This window comes from Anas acuta, chromosome 1 (genome assembly GCF_963932015.1).
Source record: "Anas acuta chromosome 1, bAnaAcu1.1, whole genome shotgun sequence".
Taxonomy (NCBI): domain Eukaryota; kingdom Metazoa; phylum Chordata; class Aves; order Anseriformes; family Anatidae; genus Anas; species Anas acuta.
Window position 1 is genome coordinate 138,699,024 of NC_088979.1, and position 18,414 is coordinate 138,717,437.

General features: G+C 37.1%; 1 protein-coding gene and 1 non-coding gene across 4 annotated transcripts in view; both read left to right on the plus strand.

Moving 5' to 3' along the window:
- Window positions 1-253: 253 nt before the first annotated feature.
- Window positions 254-325, plus strand: TRNAH-GUG (transfer RNA histidin (anticodon GUG)). The gene has a single exon. It is a non-coding gene; the product is annotated as a tRNA-His (tRNA).
- Window positions 326-11,231: 10,906 nt separating this feature from the next.
- Window positions 11,232-18,414, plus strand: part of SLC15A5 (solute carrier family 15 member 5) — a 33,972-nt gene continuing 26,789 nt past the window's right edge. The window contains exons 1-4 of one of the 3 annotated variants that reach the window (XM_068659773.1): window positions 11,232-11,388; window positions 11,705-11,754; window positions 13,098-13,603; window positions 15,435-15,660. In XM_068659773.1, the coding sequence (XP_068515874.1) occupies window positions 13,234-13,603; window positions 15,435-15,660 (596 nt within the window). In that variant the 5' untranslated portion in view covers window positions 11,232-11,388; window positions 11,705-11,754; window positions 13,098-13,233. Of the gene's footprint in view, window positions 11,389-11,704; window positions 11,755-12,041; window positions 12,064-13,097; window positions 13,604-15,434; window positions 15,661-18,414 lie in introns of those variants that run through there. The other 2 variants (XM_068659780.1, XM_068659790.1) reach the window with 2 other exon arrangements.

Consider the following 18,414-nt stretch of genomic DNA (forward strand, 5'->3'; position numbering starts at 1 on the left):
ATATATATAAAGTTTATGAGTCTATAGCAAGTTAACCTGCCCCCGAACTTACCCAATATATTTCTTATGACAAGAGCTGTATGAATACAATTTAGGTAGCTGGTGAACCATAGTATCTGCAGGTTTGCAGAGGCTGATAGCTTTTCACTGTCTGATTGGCATCTTTCCAGCTCAAGGCTAGAGTTGCACTAGATCCTTACTGCCAGCTGGAGTAGAAAAGTTTGCGCTCAGTGGTGGTGCCAGGCACAGGGTGGCCGTGATCGTATAGTGGTCAGTACTCTGCGTTGTGGCCGCAGCAACCTCGGTTCGAATCCGAGTCACGGCAGAAATTTTTTGGGTTGTAAGGAACAGGTCATGTTGAATGCAATCACGCAGCCTATGTGGGACAGCTTGGGTATCAGGCCCAGCCAGCATGGGTTCATGAAAGGCACATGTCCTGTCTGACCAACTTCTCCTTCTACAACCAAGTGACCCAACTGGTGGATGAGGGAGAGGCTGTTGACATAGTCTACCTAGGCTTCAGCAAGGCCTTTGACATGGTCTCCCCTAGTATTCTTCTGGAGCATCTGGCAGCCCATGCCTTGGACAGTTACGCTCTCTGCTGGGTTAAAAACTGGATGGGAGGCTGGGCCCAGAGAATGATGGTGAACGGAGTGAAATCTAGCTGGCGACCACTGACCAATGGTGTTCCCCAGGGGTCAGTGTTGGGTGCCTATCCTCTTTAATATCTTTACTAATGATTTGGGTGAAGGAATTGAGTCCACCCTCAGTAAGTTTGCAGACAACATCAAGTTGGGGGGAAGTGTCAATCTGCCAGAGAGTAGGAAGGCCCTGCAGAGGGACCTGGAGAGGATCGGTTGATGGGCAGAGGCCAATGGGATGAGGTTCAACATGGCTAAGTGCTGGGTCCTGCACATCTCCAGGAAACCCACATGTCCTTTTTGATTTTTGAGAAAAAGAAACTTGAAGAGATCCTATCATACTCCAAATGACAGACACTGCCTCAGAATTAAGAGGTTGTTATTTACTCTGGGAACCTGGTTGCATTATGGGATCTACCTGACTGACATTCAGGGAAAAATAGCTAGGGGACAAGCATCCTGTCCCTCAGTGGCAAAAAATGCACAGTGAGTAGAAACGATATAGCTTCGTATATCTTTTTACAATGACTCCTGAGATATGGTCAGCACAGCTCTGGATTAGGCAATAAAAAAGCTCAGTATCACAGTTTGTAGAGATTTTGAAAAACATTGGTGAATCATTATTTAGGATTGTAGTTTCTCCTCTGTTCTTGTTTAAGATTCTTCATTTATATATGTGTCCCTGCTGTTGGTTTACAAGGGGACCACAAATTCTCTGGATCATAGTTGACCCATCTATAACATGGGAAATGACATTCCTTGCCTATCTGACAGAAATGTGCCAGACTTAATTAGCAACAATGTTTTGAAAAGTGACTAGTTAGAAATATCCTGTGAAAATTGAGGCTCTTGAAGACTATCAGGTTGAACCTCTGGATATACATACACATTAATAAAATCACAAGTAAATTTTTGAAAAGCAGTTGGTGCTCTGATAAGATGCATTTAAAAAACTATTATAAATCATAGCAAATATATTAATGGCTACTTTCATACACGTGTTCCAAAACCTAACTCTTATTCTTCTCCTTATTCAGTGCCAAGGACTTAAAATCCTACCTGGTCTTAGTCATTGTATTCCATTTTCTCCATCTTTTGCAGGGAAGGGTAAACTCTGTCATACCTGCTGAGGCCAACCTCCAAAATCCAGAGGTAAAACGCACTGTGACTATGAGCTGAAAAAAGCTGTAAAACTTAAGATTCAGTCTTAGATCTTCTCAGGACTCTACAACTCCATGAAAGCATGCTTGTGTGACTGCCAAAATCTTTCACTGGGAAAAAAAAAAAAAAAAAATCATCATGATTTCATTACTAAACTGGAAGCAGTAGCCTCTTGTACAGCACACATATGTGCTATACAGCATTTTTCATTATGGATCTCTTGCTTGGTGACCTGATTTCAACTGGTGTCAGCTCAACACAGCACTGTAAACTTCTTTGGATGATTAGAAAACATTCCTCTAAAGTATGTGAACAAACATGAACTGCAAGTGCTGTGTTGGAGATTATCTTACAAATGTAACATCTCTGCATCTCTGCATATAACATTGCTATTTTTTCCTCCATCAGCTGCCTGAATATTAACAGTTAGTTGCAATCACATTAAACATCTCCTCGCCATTTTTTCAGCAAGAAGCATAATTCTTTTCTCTTGGAAGAAGCCAGACCAAGTTATATGTGCTATCAGTGATAAATAGATGTTTAAAAAAATCTGAGTTCAGTGTTTATTTTGCTGTAGTGAGGTATGGTAATTTGGAAGACATAAGTTGCATATATTCCATGGAACCTGAAGCTGAAATTATGGAAAGTTGCTGGCACCAGCAGAGCTTTCCTCATCCCTTGAAACACTTGCCAAATATGCTAAATATGTGGCTGTATTTAGTAATTGTATATTCCTCTGAAATCACAGTTTTATATGCCTAGGAAGGATTTCTGGATCTTCACCTGCATCTTCAGAAGTTTTTATTTTCAAAGAATACACCCCATCCCCTCCCTGATCCTAAACCTGTACCAGACCACATACAGCAGCTGCATGTGTTTTTGCTGGTTTTACTACTTCTGACCATCAGAAGGTGATGGGGCTCTGGGCACTGGAACACCAAGGAGGAAAACTCCATTTCCCAACCGTCCTAGATAGCACCCATGCAGCCTGCAGTGTGGAAAGGATTAAAAAAAAAAAGTAGAGACAGAGTTAATCGGTATTTTTGAAGTTGTGTTTGTGGCATCTTTGAAAGACGACCCCAAAATTTTAAGTTCTCACTGATGGAAGCAATGTTCCCATCCTGGTGTGCTCCAGCTGTTCCAAACTCCAGCGGTTGGCCTGAACCCTGGTAGATGGTTAGAGCGATGTAGGCTCTGGAATATCTGTAATTCTTGATGGATAGAAGGCAGTCCATCACCAGGCTGCCACAGGAGCGGTAGACATGAAAGCAGGCAAGTTTTGCATGGAGTCTTGCCTGACAAGCATAATTCTGTCAGATTTTATACTACATGGACAAATATTGTAATCATTCAACTTTTAAAATATAGTTATATTTAAGAAAATTAAATTCTCAGCAGCTTCTCTCTCTCTCTCTCTCTTTTTTTTTTTTTTTAACCTCTTTCTTTACCTCTCCATCCCCATCAAAGAAAAAGGAGAAATTCTGGATGTAGAATGGGAGAATTAAGTAAAAGGTAGTGAAAGGAGGAAGAAGGAGTCTGGGAATAGACTGAAGAGGAATAATGATGGAAAAAGGTGGAGAGTGGAAGGGAAAGATGGAAGTCAAGTGGATCTCCTTAGTCACAGAGTCAGTCCTTAGGGGTAAACCTTCCCACACCCTGCATAAAATAAAGTTGAGTTTTATAGAAACTCTAATTTCATGCCAGTTATCCTCAGAATAAACCCATCTTGTGCTTTGAGATTATTAAGAACTTTTATTCTTTAATTAAAAACTATTCACAATTTACACCAAAAAGAACCTGAACATATTCTGCACAGGTCATCCAAAGTTTAGCACTTGCTGCTTCTAAAGTACTTGACTTAACGTCACACTGGTTTCTTATGTATGTTTGTAGTGCTTTGTTTGGGCAAAGGGGACTGAAGGGGACTGAAGATAGAGAGATACTGTGGTGGTAAAATGAAACATAGTCTTTACTAAAACTCTGTTTGCAAGATGCTATGGTACTGGTTCCTTTTATACATGTACAGACTGATTTCTTGGGTCCCTTCCTGACATATTTTTCTTACAGCCTGAGGTCTTACCTCCAAAATTCATGTGCACTCTTACACATGTAGAAAAGCAATCATTTTGGAGATATGACTATCATTACTGAACACTGTAGCCTATGTGATTCCTTTGTGCATTGCATTGCACCTAAGTTTCTATTTGACTTTTCCAATTTGGCCAGAGGAACTGGATAAGGAAATTAGAGGATCCTTTTGCTCTTCTTTCCTTGTTACATCCTGGTGTAATAACCAAAACCTGGTTTGCATTCCTCCACCTTCATTTGTTCAGCCACAAATATAATTACTTGATGTACGTCTCAGCAAGAGATTTCATATCTAAAATCTTCAAAAAGTCTGTCAAGGAGAAAGCAAGAGGGAGGAAATCTAAGAAAGAGAGATGTGGTTTTAGGTCAATATGTAATATGAACATGACAAAACTTTACTGAGGCACAAACGCTTGTGTATCTAATTGTAAAATGTGAGCACCCAATGCCAAATTTATTTCTCTTTGTCCTTCTTTTTCATTTTTTTCCCCTGTAACAGTATCAATTATTTTTCAATAGTGTCTTGCATCCCACTCTTTCTCATCTCTTTTTCAGTACTACCCTTTTCTCTGCTAAATCATCAAAGGTATTTTTGTTCCTTTACCTATTGTGGCAGAGTCTGTAAACACAATCTTACAAAGAGAATTTCTAAGTGTAAGCATTTGCACTAAAAGCTTTGAATTGCTATCTTTGATAAAGCTATTTGGTCTGATTATACTGTTTTGGAATCACACATTCAAGCACACCTCTCTGGAAAAAAAAAAAAAAAGGGGGGGGGAGGGAGGAGGGGGGGGCTCAAAATACTGCGTACCTCAGGGTATTATTTTTAAATATTGTGTAATCCATGTAAACAATTGTATTTCTATCCTGAAACACAGAATCAATTAAGAGTGAAAGTTAAAGTCCAGTGTTTAAAAAACAACAACACTTAATCTTAAGGCTGTATCAAACATAAAAAGGTTAATAATAATTATTCCGTGTTTCATTCTCCCAAATTGCTTCCATGCTTTGAAGACTGAACAGACAGATATTGCAGGCAGTTCTTGTATCAACCATGACAAGCATTCTGCCTGAGCACTCAATAGCAGGTGTAACAGTCATTGATTGTTATAGTTTATATTTAAGCAGGAGATGAAAAAAAAAAATCCAAATACAAATTCAGATCTCACAGAGTGGAATTTAAATTGAAGTAATTATACGTTGGAAATGCAGTGATATCTTTCAACTGCTGTAAGTAGTCAGGAAAGCGTGCATTCAAGTCATCAAATAGCAGAGGCCAGAAGTACAGCCTGTTATGAAGTTACACGATGTATTGGTTTCACCATTTTAGGCATGGACAGATGTTCCTTTCATAAACCTTTGCAGCTGAAGACCTCACTACCTGGGACAGACATCCCAGCACCCATCCGTTCCACCAGTGGAAAGGATTATGTCAGCCTTCTTTATTCTGTTTCAGTCAACATCAGCCAGGTTATGCAGTAACTGAAGCTGGAAAAGTTATTCCACTATGTTTAGGTTAAAATTTATTGTCAGGTTATTTTTTTCTACCTGCCATGTTCAGTGGCAATACATCCAGAGGTATTAAATCTAGATACTGCCCATACTTACAAGTTAACAAAATTTTCTCAGTCTCATGTATCATCAGTGCAAACCACTGAACATACTGTCATAATGTCCACTGATTTTCAAGAGCACATTCCTGCTGGAGTTGAGCACACCTTACTGAGTATGCGAGGGTGCCTTTAAAATCATGCATCTGCAATAAGACTGCTTAGACTTGTACTTATTTATTTTTATTTTTATTATTTATATACTTTTGATAGCAACATACTATTTTCCCTCTCTACTAGCTTGCTATCTGGCACCACTCTTCTTTTTCTATGTATTGATGATTTCAAAACAAAGCAAATGACCTTATTTTAATGAAAAAGCATGCTTTGGTTGAAATGATAGCCAAATCATTTTTAGCATGTTACAGAAACTATTATGTCAGAGATCAGTAGCACACATGCTGCCTTAAAGACAACTCAGGGTGCTTTTTTATAAGCTTAGTTTTACTCCAGCTGACTAATGAAAGCTAGAGAGCAGAGTGAATCCAAGTTTTTCTTCTCCTTTCACCTAGGTACAGTGTACTCAGCCTCCCCACTGAAATCTTTTTGGAGAATTGGAGGAAGAAAGTGTTAGATGGATTCAGTGACAGCATTTCAATATATCATTTGTGAAATTCATAAACAATCAGCAGATGACTTGGTTTGTGTTGAAATCTGGAGGTTTAGGTGACAAAAGATTGGTGTCTAAGGGCATCCTGTACCTTTCTGTGGGCACCAAGCAACCATTGTTTGGGTTTTATGTGAAAACTAGAAGTGCTTGAGTAACTCTGACAAGGCAAGCCAGTTCCATGTTGAGGGTCATGCTTGGACCAAGGACATTGCCTTTTGCTGAGGTTCTTGTGTACAATTGGACTAATTTTTGAGGCTGTAAAAATTCTAGAGGCCAATATGGAGAGATCTAGGCCTCTGCACAGCCCCTATCTCACTGTGCCATCTGGGGAGAAGATGAGCAGGAAGAAGGCTTCTTGTTAGAATGCATGTATATCTACATCTAACCATATGGGAGTAACATGAAACAAACCTCCTCAGCAAGAGGAGAAACTCCCAACTACCTGTTGCAAATGAGGAATAAGCCTCATTCCCAGTCTCTGAGGAGTTTTAGATATAGAAGTTTTATTTGAGTTTATTTTTCTTCACGAGGGTTTCAGAAACACTGGATTAAAAACAGGAAAAACTCAACCTGAATTGTATTGTCAATAGTATCCTAACAGAGCTTTTCATTTCTTATTTCCATAAGTAAAAGTATAGCTGTAGCTACATATTTACCCTTCCTTACACTGGATTAGATCCTAGCAGTAGTATTTCGTACTATTTGTAGCTTGCTAATTGGGTGTGCTGGGACTTCAGCCAAAGGTCATGACAATAGTTAAATGCAGGTGACATAACCGTGTGCCAGAGAAACTTAAGAAATGTGCCTTCTCACTTCAGAAGCATGTAGTTTCTACATTAAATACGAAATATAAGAGAAAGCTTAAAGAAGTGCCTGCACTTGAAAGACTACATCAGGATCCAAACCTGCCCAGACCTGTTCAGACTCAAGGTTTCAGTTCAGACCTACATCTAGAAGATTGATCTTGAAACCATTAACGAAAAAAAAATAAAATCTGTGTTTGGATCATGCTTGGTACAAAATTTCAATCTGCCTGCCTTTATTTAATCTGTAAAAAATGCAGAAGCAAGAATAAAAGCTATTTTTAAAACACTAATAGTGTATATATCCCCTGATTTGGAGTATAACTTCAATGTCATTAATTTTAGGCAAATTTCTGACAGTGGAGGATCTTGTACATAGTATGGCACATGTGTCCTTACCAGAGTGGAAGGACCACCTCCCTTGGCCTGCTGGCAATGCTGGCACCTTTCATAAAAACTAAAAACTCTGTTTTTACATTAAAAAAAAAAAAAAAAAAAAAAAAAAAACAATAAGAAGAAAATATTGGCCCTCATAAGAACAAGCATTATCAGCTCTGCCAGTTTCTTCCAGACCGCACAAGGTGCTACAGACAGGGTCTGTAGTAATTCACACAGTTTTCAGCTTTTTGGACATGTAGCATTGCAGCTGAATAAATAAGTTATGTGACGTTCTTTCCTGTATCAGTTTACAAGGCTGAAATGTGTATGAACAGATGAGGGAAACAAAATAGGTTTCAAGATGGCTATCTATCTGAAACATTCTGTTATCAACTTCTATGTGATCATCTGTTCATGAGATTTTCTTATGGACAGATGATCTGGGTTTCATATGACCACTGTCCCATCCCATGAAAATCTGTGAGATTCCAAATATTATTTCACAAACAAAACTGAAAACTTCCAAGTATTCCTTTTCCCTTTGTAAAAGGATGCTCTGCTGGCTCTTAGCATTCAGCTCTTATTTTCTACCATTCTCCAATGTGCCAAACTGTGTTTTTCTTGGATGGTGCTTTCTTGCTCCTGGCTGTTGAGGACTATTAATTTTGTTGACATAATTAACTATTCATTGACACAGGGCCTTGAATTTGCTTCTCCCCACATTACAGGAGGACAACCCTAATCTTTAGGTTACAAGTCATCTTCCCTACCACTCATAAAGCTTTACTCTTTCTGTAACGGCTCCATCAGGAGAGGTTAAGAGACTGTCTGGGCAGTGTGGTGTTTGGAAAGCTCTTCAATGAGGTGGGAGAGCTACTGCCAATCCCCTATTCTGATGAATATTTGCTCCTAAAAAAGATGCTAACACCTTTTAATGGCTTCTCTGAAACCAGTTAGATTGGATCAGGGATGAATTTAGTGCAGAAACTCTCCCAATATGTACTACTTATACAGGTATTTTAGAACACTAACCACAGTCTACTAAATGGACTTGAATATAAATGAACTGTCACTATGGGAGAATAGTTGAAATAATCTTGGATGTACTGATAATATTGTCTCAACTGTGCACACTGCTTTAGAATCTCATTTCAGTCTGTACCTAAAAATCTATATGTCAAAAGAAAATATCCTGAGTGCCATCTTCAAACTATAACATGACACAAAAAAGCCATCTTTCTATATGATAGAGCTACTTCTAATTTTCCCATTAGACCAAACGACATCATAAAGAATATCTGCCAACAACATGATATAAAACTGTACCATGCATCATGAAAAATAATTGCAATTCAATTACTCCTGAATTATAAAACCGTCAAATAGGTGTAATAAGACAAGAGCCTTAGAACATATGAAAAACTGCTTAGCATAGATAATTATATATGTTTGAACCAAATCCCCAAAATAAAAGATGTGCAGTTTGAAGGAACAGGGTAATCATGCCAAATAATTCTCATTTATAGCAATGGTTCAAGAATCAGCAATTTTAAAACCATCTCCCTGGGGGAAAAAAATAAATAATAATAATAATAATAAATTAGGAAACCTTTCTCTCCATTCACTTAGGCCATACCCAGCAATGGGACAAGAACCTATTTTCTTGCCTCCATTACCCTCTTCCTCAGATTCTACTTTGGCAAAGTATTCAGTGTTGCTGCTTTGAATCACAGAATGCATAAGGCTGGGAGCACCTCTGGCAATCCTCCAGTCCATCACCCCCACCCAAATCGAAATCACCTGCAATAGGTTGTTCAGCACTGTGTCAAGTTAGGTTTTGAATATCACCATGGATGAGGACTCCGCAGACTTTCTGAGCAACCTCTTCTAGTGTTTGATGACCCCAGAAATTTTTATTTATGTTTAAAATGAGTTTCCTGTAATTTAGTTTGTGTCCTTTACCTCTTGTCCCATCACTAGACACCTCTACAGAAAACATGGCCCCATCTTCTTTACATCCCCCACAACACACATTTATCCACCCTGATCAGATCCCCCTGAACTTTCTCCAAGCTGAATAGCCTCTTTCAAAGAGATATGCTTTGCTCTCTTCATCCATCATCTTCATGACTCTTCACTGGACTCACTCCAGTATGTCCACATCTTGTACTTTCTTGCATTTGCACTTGCTTAAGTACTTAATGATACATCTTGTCTGCTCTTTGACTGCCTTTGCAGCTTAGGCTTAGCATTGTTTATTCATAAAAATATTTTGTCTTTCTGTAATGCTCTCTATCTAAGAATTAGAAGGCCACTGTAAGTTTTAGTGAATTCAACCCTTAGCACCTCTGTGAAGTAATTCAAAGCAATTTCTGTTGTCAAGATGGAGAGAGCAAGATCCCAGCAAACTAACATGGCTTGTGCACAATCAGAGAGGCAAATCTGTGGAAAAAAGCTATGGAGGTTTTGCTGGCTGTCAATTCTATCCTTTAGTCACACTCCATGCTTGAACAGGGGAAGAAGAAAGTAAAAAAATAGACTAGGGAATATGTAGGACTCAGGGAGAAATGGCTGCATCACTCTTTCATAGAACAAGCAGAGACCAGTAAGCTTTTTGCAACGACGAGAAAGCTTTCTGCACTCCTACACATTCCTGAGAGAAAGGTTCAATTCACTTTCTTGGGGTGTTACCTTCTGGCAGAACAAAGAAAAAACATCTTTCCTACATCCTATTTAATTATGACTACAAAAGGAAAAATAAACAAATATACTTCTTAAAACATAGCCTTTCCATAAATAAAATTCTCATGCTGGTCTTGCACTTTCACAGACAAAAGTTGCCATGGAACAAGACAGTAGGAGTTACATCTCTCCTGCAGCAAGGCAGAACTGGGCTTGTGTTCCACGCTGCATCTGATTAAAGTGTGGAAAGTTTTGCAAGAATAATTACTAAAGGGAGAATAAAGTTATCCAAGTGTGATGTGATACCGTAGCTCCAGAACTCCCCGGAGAATTCCTCAAATGATCAAAAATTGTAATAACTGGTTCCTTCATTAAAGCTATTTTTCAGCCTTCAAGGCATACTTTTACAACATGTAATACATCTTCATGAAATACAAAACAGTTTTATAAGAGTAGATTTGTTAATCTAACCGATTTCACAAATGAACTTTCTAAACCTCCTTATGACTGCATTTCAGTTTCTTAATTGACCTTTTACATTGTTGACAGAGCACTTGGGTTTTGTGTGCATTTGTTCTTCTAGTATGTAGTCAAGCAAATATTCAGGCAAATATTAGCCCACATTGTTTCCGATGCTCACAAAGTTCTTCAGAAGCATCAGATTTCAGATGTTGTGAACTCCCAAACACTATCATATTCTGGAATTGGTTCCTGCTCATCCCAGTACTGACTTATGGCTATCTGCACAGTAGTCCTCCGAGACTGCAGTGTAAACCAGAGCAAAAATTTCTAAAGTGGTTGTCCAAGGTAAGATTTTAAGTAGAAGAAGTTTCATTATCACCTTGTGAAAAAGGATATAATAAACAGGATTTTGACCAAAGTGACACCAAATTTTTTTTATTTTTTTAGATTTCACATTGGAGGTTGAATCTATTTTTTTGAATTTTTACTTTATGTAGTCCTACTGCCTCTTTTATTAAGGACAAGTGATTGCCAGGTGATTAAACTAAAGCTCAATTAAAACCACATCAAGGAACTAGATAACCTATAACTGCTGTAAAAGTGATTAAATAAATAAATCAAGAAAGATCACGTTCTAAGAAGTAGTACATGGTCTTAGCACTTAGGATGTTAACTAATTTATTGATTGTGATCTGTGACTGAACCACCACACCTATAACAGCCACATGCAAAGGTAATTCAAACTAAACAACAATGAAAATCACCCAGCTCCTCCTTACTATGGCATTTATAAGGATCAACCAATTGTTCCTTTGCCTTTGTTTGCTACCCAAAATTAGAGTAAATGAAACCACATGAGAATTAAAATACAGTCATCCTAGCTAGTAACTCTGCTGTCTCTAGGGGTTCCTATGATATGATTCAGTTTGAATTGCTAACACCCATGAGAACAGGTAAACTTTACACTTCTAAAGAAAACTATTTTGTAGGAAAACAGACTATTTAATATTAAAATATCTATAGGAGTAAGAGTATAGTTATCCCATTTTTTTCTATCTGATTCTAAAATATAATAATACCTTACCTTTTTTTTTTAAAAAAAAATAAAGGTTTTTCTTCATGAACAGTTAGATAAGAGTAGCTTCATGCAAAAAAAAAAAAATCTACCTGCCTCTTAGTCAAAATGTTGTTGTCACTTGTATTTAGATTTAGAGTTTGCTTCACTATGCTTTGATGGAGAAACTAAACTGAGTTACAAATGATTTTTAGGTTGGATTTCTCTGCTTTGTTGGTCCAAATGATGATCACATCATCTACAGGTGAGAAGACAGAAACAGTTCTTGGTTGTGCTACAAGCTACAGCCATTTTCATCCTCAACCGGACATACTGGGAGGGGGGGGAAGAAAAGAAAAAGGAAATTATTTGGTGTCTGAGTTCTAGCTTTAGGTTTTATTGGATTAAATATATATATATATTATTTTTTTGTAATTATTTTAGGGAATCATCTTTTGCTACTTTAGCCTAGGTTTCAGAACTTCCACTTTTTGCATTTGAGTCATGGATGCTTTAGAAACAAGATAGGGAAGTAAAGCAGAACTTGACAGCAACATTCTGAGATTGTTTGGAGGTAATTTTGGAATCTGTCTTTATCCATACTGAATATATGCTATTGTGCATCTATTTTGGGATGTAGAAATCCTAATAGATCTGGGGATGTAAAACTTGAGTAGTTATATAGATGGATGGGAAAAAACAGCAGAGATGATGTTTAAAAAATGCCATCTGTGGTTTTGAGAGCTCTGTTCAGAGAAGCAGGCCTGATTTACCGCTGCCTTGTATGCACTTATATTTGTGCAAAATGGATGCAAAATACTTCTCATTCATATTTAGGACTGTTTTGAACAAGTGTTAGTGATCTCAATGAACTCCATAAAAAGGAAAAAGTGATCTGGGAAATCTGCAAACTTTTCTGTGGATAAAATATTATCCACAGAAGCATTAAAAAGCATTATTTCTTTGGCTCTTTCTAATTTCCATTCAAGCTGGTGATTGCTTTTTGTTGAGTGTGTTGTTTGTGCTTCTGTCCTGTATAATGCATTGTAGCACAATATCTGGTTAGAGAAATAGTTTTGGTTTAGGTTACTTTCAGATTGCTTTTTCTCTTTGGTAATGTATTTAACTTATTGTCTTTTAAACTTGCTTCTCTAATTTAAATGTGGTAGCATTACTTATTTTTACAATTAACTTTCTTATCTGAATTTCAACCAAATATAACAAATGTAATAGATTAGATGCTGTTAACCTTAAAAAAAAAAAAAAAAGTGCTTGCTTTTTCATTTGTTGTCTAATTAAAACACCATCTTATTTTATCCAAATTATTTTCTTGATCTATTATTTGAATTCCACTGAAATGTTAGCTTTCCCATGTATTTAGACCTTTATCTTTAACATATGTATAGAGTTGCACATATCGTATTGGATTCACGTAATTTAAAGGGTAATATAATTTGGGGGAAAAATCTTTTTCATCCCCACATGGATTAATTAAATAAATTAATTGAATACCTTAATATTGCTAAATGTAGAAATTGAAATGTTGATACAGATCATTTACTTATTTAATGCTCTTTGATCCTATATGTAATGTCACAAATGTGACAGGTGCCTAGGAAATTGTAGTGGTGAAGTGTGGAATTCAAAGCAAGAGCCTTAACAGTTTGCTAATTGCAGTGGAGGAGAACAGAAGTATACCTGCAACTTTAGCTGCCCTACTCAGTCCACCCTGAAAAAGTCAAGCATGCCTGGTGCAGACAGTGGAGAGGTTCAAGAGAAGCAGCTTTGGGATGCTGCTGCTGACAAGGAACAAAGACTGACACCCAGTAGACGCAACCATGCTAGAAATGTGTCTCAGCCTGAGAAGAAACTCCAAGAGGCCATTTGTGTGCTGCTGGTGGAGCTGTGTGAGAGATTCACTTTCTTTGGCATTGTCTGCAACATGATCCTCTTTTGCACTGTCAGACTTGGCTATCGCAACTACCAGGCAGCTATTGTCAATATGTGCTTTGTAGGCACCTCCATGTTGACGCCAGTGCTGGTTGGCTGGCTTGCCGAATGCCTTGTGGGAAGGACCAAGCTTGTGTACATCTGCATGTTTCTACACTTCCTAGGTAGGTGACAGCCCGGTGATTATTTAATGTTTTAATAATTGTATTACAGAAAAACATTGCTGAACACTGTTTGAAATGTAATAATTTTCTCCAGCCTCATGGGCAGCTTCGCTAATAGCTAATTACTTTTTGTCCTCTACAAAGTGTCTTGTGGCTTTTTGTGTATGTCATTTTGTGAGGCAGTATTTTGAAAAAGACTAAGAAACATTTGCATGTATGGCTTGTGGATAGCTGGCGCATGAACTTTACTGCTCTGAATTGGCTTAGCTATTCAGAGCAGAGATGCTCAGCTCTTTCTTAAAATTGGTCATGATAACAAGCATACATTGTTACTAGTGTTTGGGGGCAAACGTGAGATATAAGTCAGTTTGAGAGAGAGATTGGAAATGGTTTCCCAGCTGTTGATACCAAGATTTTTATTGTATGTAAAGGTATATGACTATTGTAGTTGGACCAGTGGGAAAGATGCATTTAAGTACACATCGGTATAAACAAACATTGCTGTAAGTAAAGAGGTTATATCCTCATACCTATATTGAGAGTCTGGTTTCTGATAACATATTCTGAATCTTCCCCACCTGTTTTTTTGAAGATCTTTTGTATAAGAGCACTGCTTAAACTAAGTATGACTCTTCTGTAGCAATTAGTGCATTTCACAGCTGGTGGTTGTTCTGTTGGGTTAAACTGAGCAGATAGAAATTTGTCTTACTTGCACCAATTGTTGAGGATTAGCAGGTGTGACTTTTGCAATAGCCAGCCATGTTTAGACATGCAACAAACTAAAGGGGAAGAAAAAAGTCATTCCTGAAATCATCTTCTCTAGTTTCCCAAGTGCCCTTGAGTTGACTGCAAAACCATTGTGTAAGCAGCCTGTAAAAATGACTGCTATTATGTTCCTTTGTTTGTTTTCCCTATGGGCTTCTGGGTTGGAATCTTCTGCAATTTGTCCTTTCAACACACATCTTGAAGTAGGAGACCAGTGACACTGACAGAATTTGATGGTTTCGGGTGTTGTTTTAAACTGTACTTTTGATGAAAACTTCTTTTTTTGATAGACCATTATATATTTCTGATCTGTTTGATGCACAGTTATAGTCTTAGTCTCACTAACATTGATGGTGTTTGCACATTGCTATATTTTGAATTTAGCCTCCAATTAAAACTCAGAGAATCTGTAGCTGACTGAATCTGAAAGACTTGCTTTGCAGTCTAGAGCTGGTAAAAGCAATTCATTGCAGTGCTTCTATAGCTAAAGTTCTTGCAGGGGGCGGAGGAAATCCCCTGAAGCTGCAACAGAAAACGAGAAAATTCTCTTCCACAAAAACAAGCAAACAAAACAAAAACATATTTGAGAATTTGTTTAAATTATAGTTCTAGTTAAAAGTCTGGGTTAAAGAAGACACAAAACAGATTTTTGTTCCACAATGAGGGGCTTTTGGCTGTTCATTTTTTTTTGTCAGGGGAATTACATGCCTCACCTGGTCCATTCTGCCAAGTGGAGAGCTACTGCCCTCTACGCGCAGGCAATGGAGAAGGCACAATGTGAAGAGCTGCATTTCCAGAGTGAGCTCTTCAGCTGATTGAAGGACCTGAATCCTTACAAGCAATTGGGGCAGAAAAGTGTGTTCTCAGAGGCCCTTAGTCATCTTGTCTTTCTATATTTAGTGATACCCAGAAAGGTTCTAGATCTGTATGGGAGTAAGACCCTTTCTCTTTGCACTCATCTCTTGTCTTTGATTTTTTTTCCATGTCTTTTCAACATAATTGCTTATAAATTCTAATTTTTCAGTCTGATTTTAATCTATTTCAAATAATTTCCTTCCCATTCCAGGCACAGCCCTGCTACCTGTTGTGGCTTTCCCATTTGAAGACATTTACATTGACAGACGACACATTCTTCTTCATACACTAACAAAAAAAGAGCAGAAAATAGTATTCTACTTTGCACTACTCACAGCTAGCCTGGGAATAGGAGGCATAAGAGCTATAGTTTGTCCGTTAAGTGCATACAACCTTGAGGACTGTGGACCAAAGGAACTTCTTTCTTTTTTCAACTGGTTAGTAACTAAATGTTAGCTAAATGTCTGTAGAGAATGATACATTGCCTTGAAATTTATTTGCAGACTTACAAGACAGATTCTAAGATGGTGGATTTTGTTTTGTGATTTCTGTTTAAACTGCAGAAACTTTAGATTTTTGTAATTATTTCCAAGAGTTTATGTAAAAAAAAAAAAAAAAAACCTTTTGCTATAATTCTTATTTTGCTAAAGATGATAATCTATTTTGGCCTCTATTAGAAATCTTCAGTTGGAATTAGGATGAATTGATTTGCCCAAATATTCAGAAATATTCAGACTCAATAAGCTAGCTGCTGTTAGGAAAACCAAACGGAATACAATGTTCTACCTTTAACATGTCTGTATCGTGAGGATATTTTGCTGTTACTCACTGACAATGGCAAAATTCAATAATACATTAAAATTTGCATAAGAATAAATTTTTAGAAGTGACAGACAGCAATAGTTCACTGGTTTATTGGAACTAAGTATTGTTAGTAGCCTGTAACCACTAAAATCAGTGGTAAGGATTTGCTGTATTATTTCAGCTCAGCCACTGTGAAGATTTAGCATGAGATAAACTATTTGACATTGGTGTTTCATTTGGAGTATTTCATATTTTTTTCAGAAAAACTTTGAGAAAAGTTTCTGGGAGGTAGAATGCTTCCTAAAAAATCGTTTTTTTGTTTGTTTGTTTCAAATTAACTGTTCCTCTCTGTGTGTCAGAGGGGTCAATTTTGGTCATATATTTGTATTTATTTACCACTTTAATAGCACTAAACATTCACCTTTACTTCTGATTAAACTGTGGAATGAGGATCAAAGAAGTATCAGTGGGAAATTCTGGATTCCTGCTTTAAGGCTGGGTGAAACAAGCTCTAAACTGCCCCGTTTTCTTTCCCTTCCCTATGCATGCACACTTTTAAAATCAAAACTGAGCACATTTGCATATTGACAATATAATGCTGAGGAATCAATGAAGATCATGAATCAGTTCTCTCTTACTTTGGGGATGCCTCTCCTGGCTATTCTTTTTTCCTCCAATTATGTTAATATCAGAGTTTCGAATTAAATTCAAACTTGAGTGAATAAAGCAGCTTTACCAAAGGTGGATGAGACTATTTAGTTCCTTAGAGCAGACTCTGCCTCCTTGACCTGCCCATAGGAGAGATGGGAAAAAAAATCCTTCTTTTTTACTCTATTCTAAGTTTTAATCCTTAATTAGCAACATCATTTTGATTAAATAAGACTCTGGGGGATTAAGACTGGAGAGCAATCAGTTGTTCTGAAAGATAGCTCTAGAGAATTTAGTGTACTGTGGTCTTAGCCATTCAGAATTGTGTTTAATCAAAGTGACATTTCTCAGTGTTGATTACAAAGGAGACATAATATGAATAAAAAGTTCCTTGGGGGAATCCAGATGGGTCAATTTTGGGGGCTTTGGAAATATTAAGAAAGGCATGTGTGTGATTTTAAAGAAATAAAATAATTTTTGTGATGACATCCACGGAAGGGCTCCTTGATTGTAATCTCAAGATTTTTTTTAAATAGGGTTATGTTCCTAGTGATCTTAATCTTGATATAATCTCTCAGAATATAATCATTATCCATTGTTACCCCGTTTTCTATTGGTAGGTGTTTTTCACAGGATTGAATTTGAAAATAATAGATGAAAAGAGAGTGGTTGCATACTCTTGATGAGCCTATGTTCTTAACAAGTTCTATTTTTTTAATCAGATTTACGGTGTTAATGATAAAAGAAATAGTGAAGTACAAACTTGTAATTACCTATTGTCTTTGTGAATGGAATTAGACAACTGCTTTGCACATCAGGGCCTGGGTCTAACCTCTAGTATGATCTATGGCTGTAGCCACCTGAACAAATTGTATCTACAGGAGTAGAGAATAAGTGCAAAGGATACAGTCTGAACTAAGGATAAGTTGTCAGTGTTGTCTTGTCTTACTGATTTGCTGAAAAACAAACAAACAAAAAAATCAGACAATATGGGACCAGTAGTGTTTCTCTTCTCTTCTCTTTCATTCTACCCATTCTGTTTGTTTTGTTCACCTTGTCTTTTCAGAGAATTCCATAGTGCTTCTGAAAAAATTTTACCACCTCCTAAAAAGTTCTAGTACAGAAAAATATGTAGCTTGGATACTCGCCCATTCTCATTCTAGGTCTGAGTCTAGATAAATCAAAACTTAAATTGTTAGAGCTCGATGTGCTTAAAAAATAAAAGCAAATAGTATTTCAAGTGGCAGGAATACTTATTCAGTACTCAAAATATATACTTTTTCAGTATTCATAATGAATCCAAAAAGTGTTGAAAATTCAATTTTAGAACCTTTTCAAGGCTTTTTAAAATATAGATCTGTTTTCATTCATCAAGTTCATCTTCATTGTTTTGTTAAGTAAAAAACAAAAAAAAAGTCCATACTCTATAAACATTAACAATACTCTTAAAAGTTACCTGGATAATACTACTGAAGTTACCATAATGAATACATTCCCATAAGACATTCTAATAAAATTATTTTCTTCTGGGCATTTCACAATAACACTTGTATCAGAACTGCATTTTTGAGGAGACCTCAGTGCAGAATCTGGGTACCTTTTAGAACACCTAACCACAACAATGATGATATATTTAGTACCCTCAAGCCACTAGCAGGCTTTGAGTCTGTAGGATAGGATTACAACAACAGTGAAGTAAAATTCTCAATATATATAATGTGGACACTGGGTCCCTGATG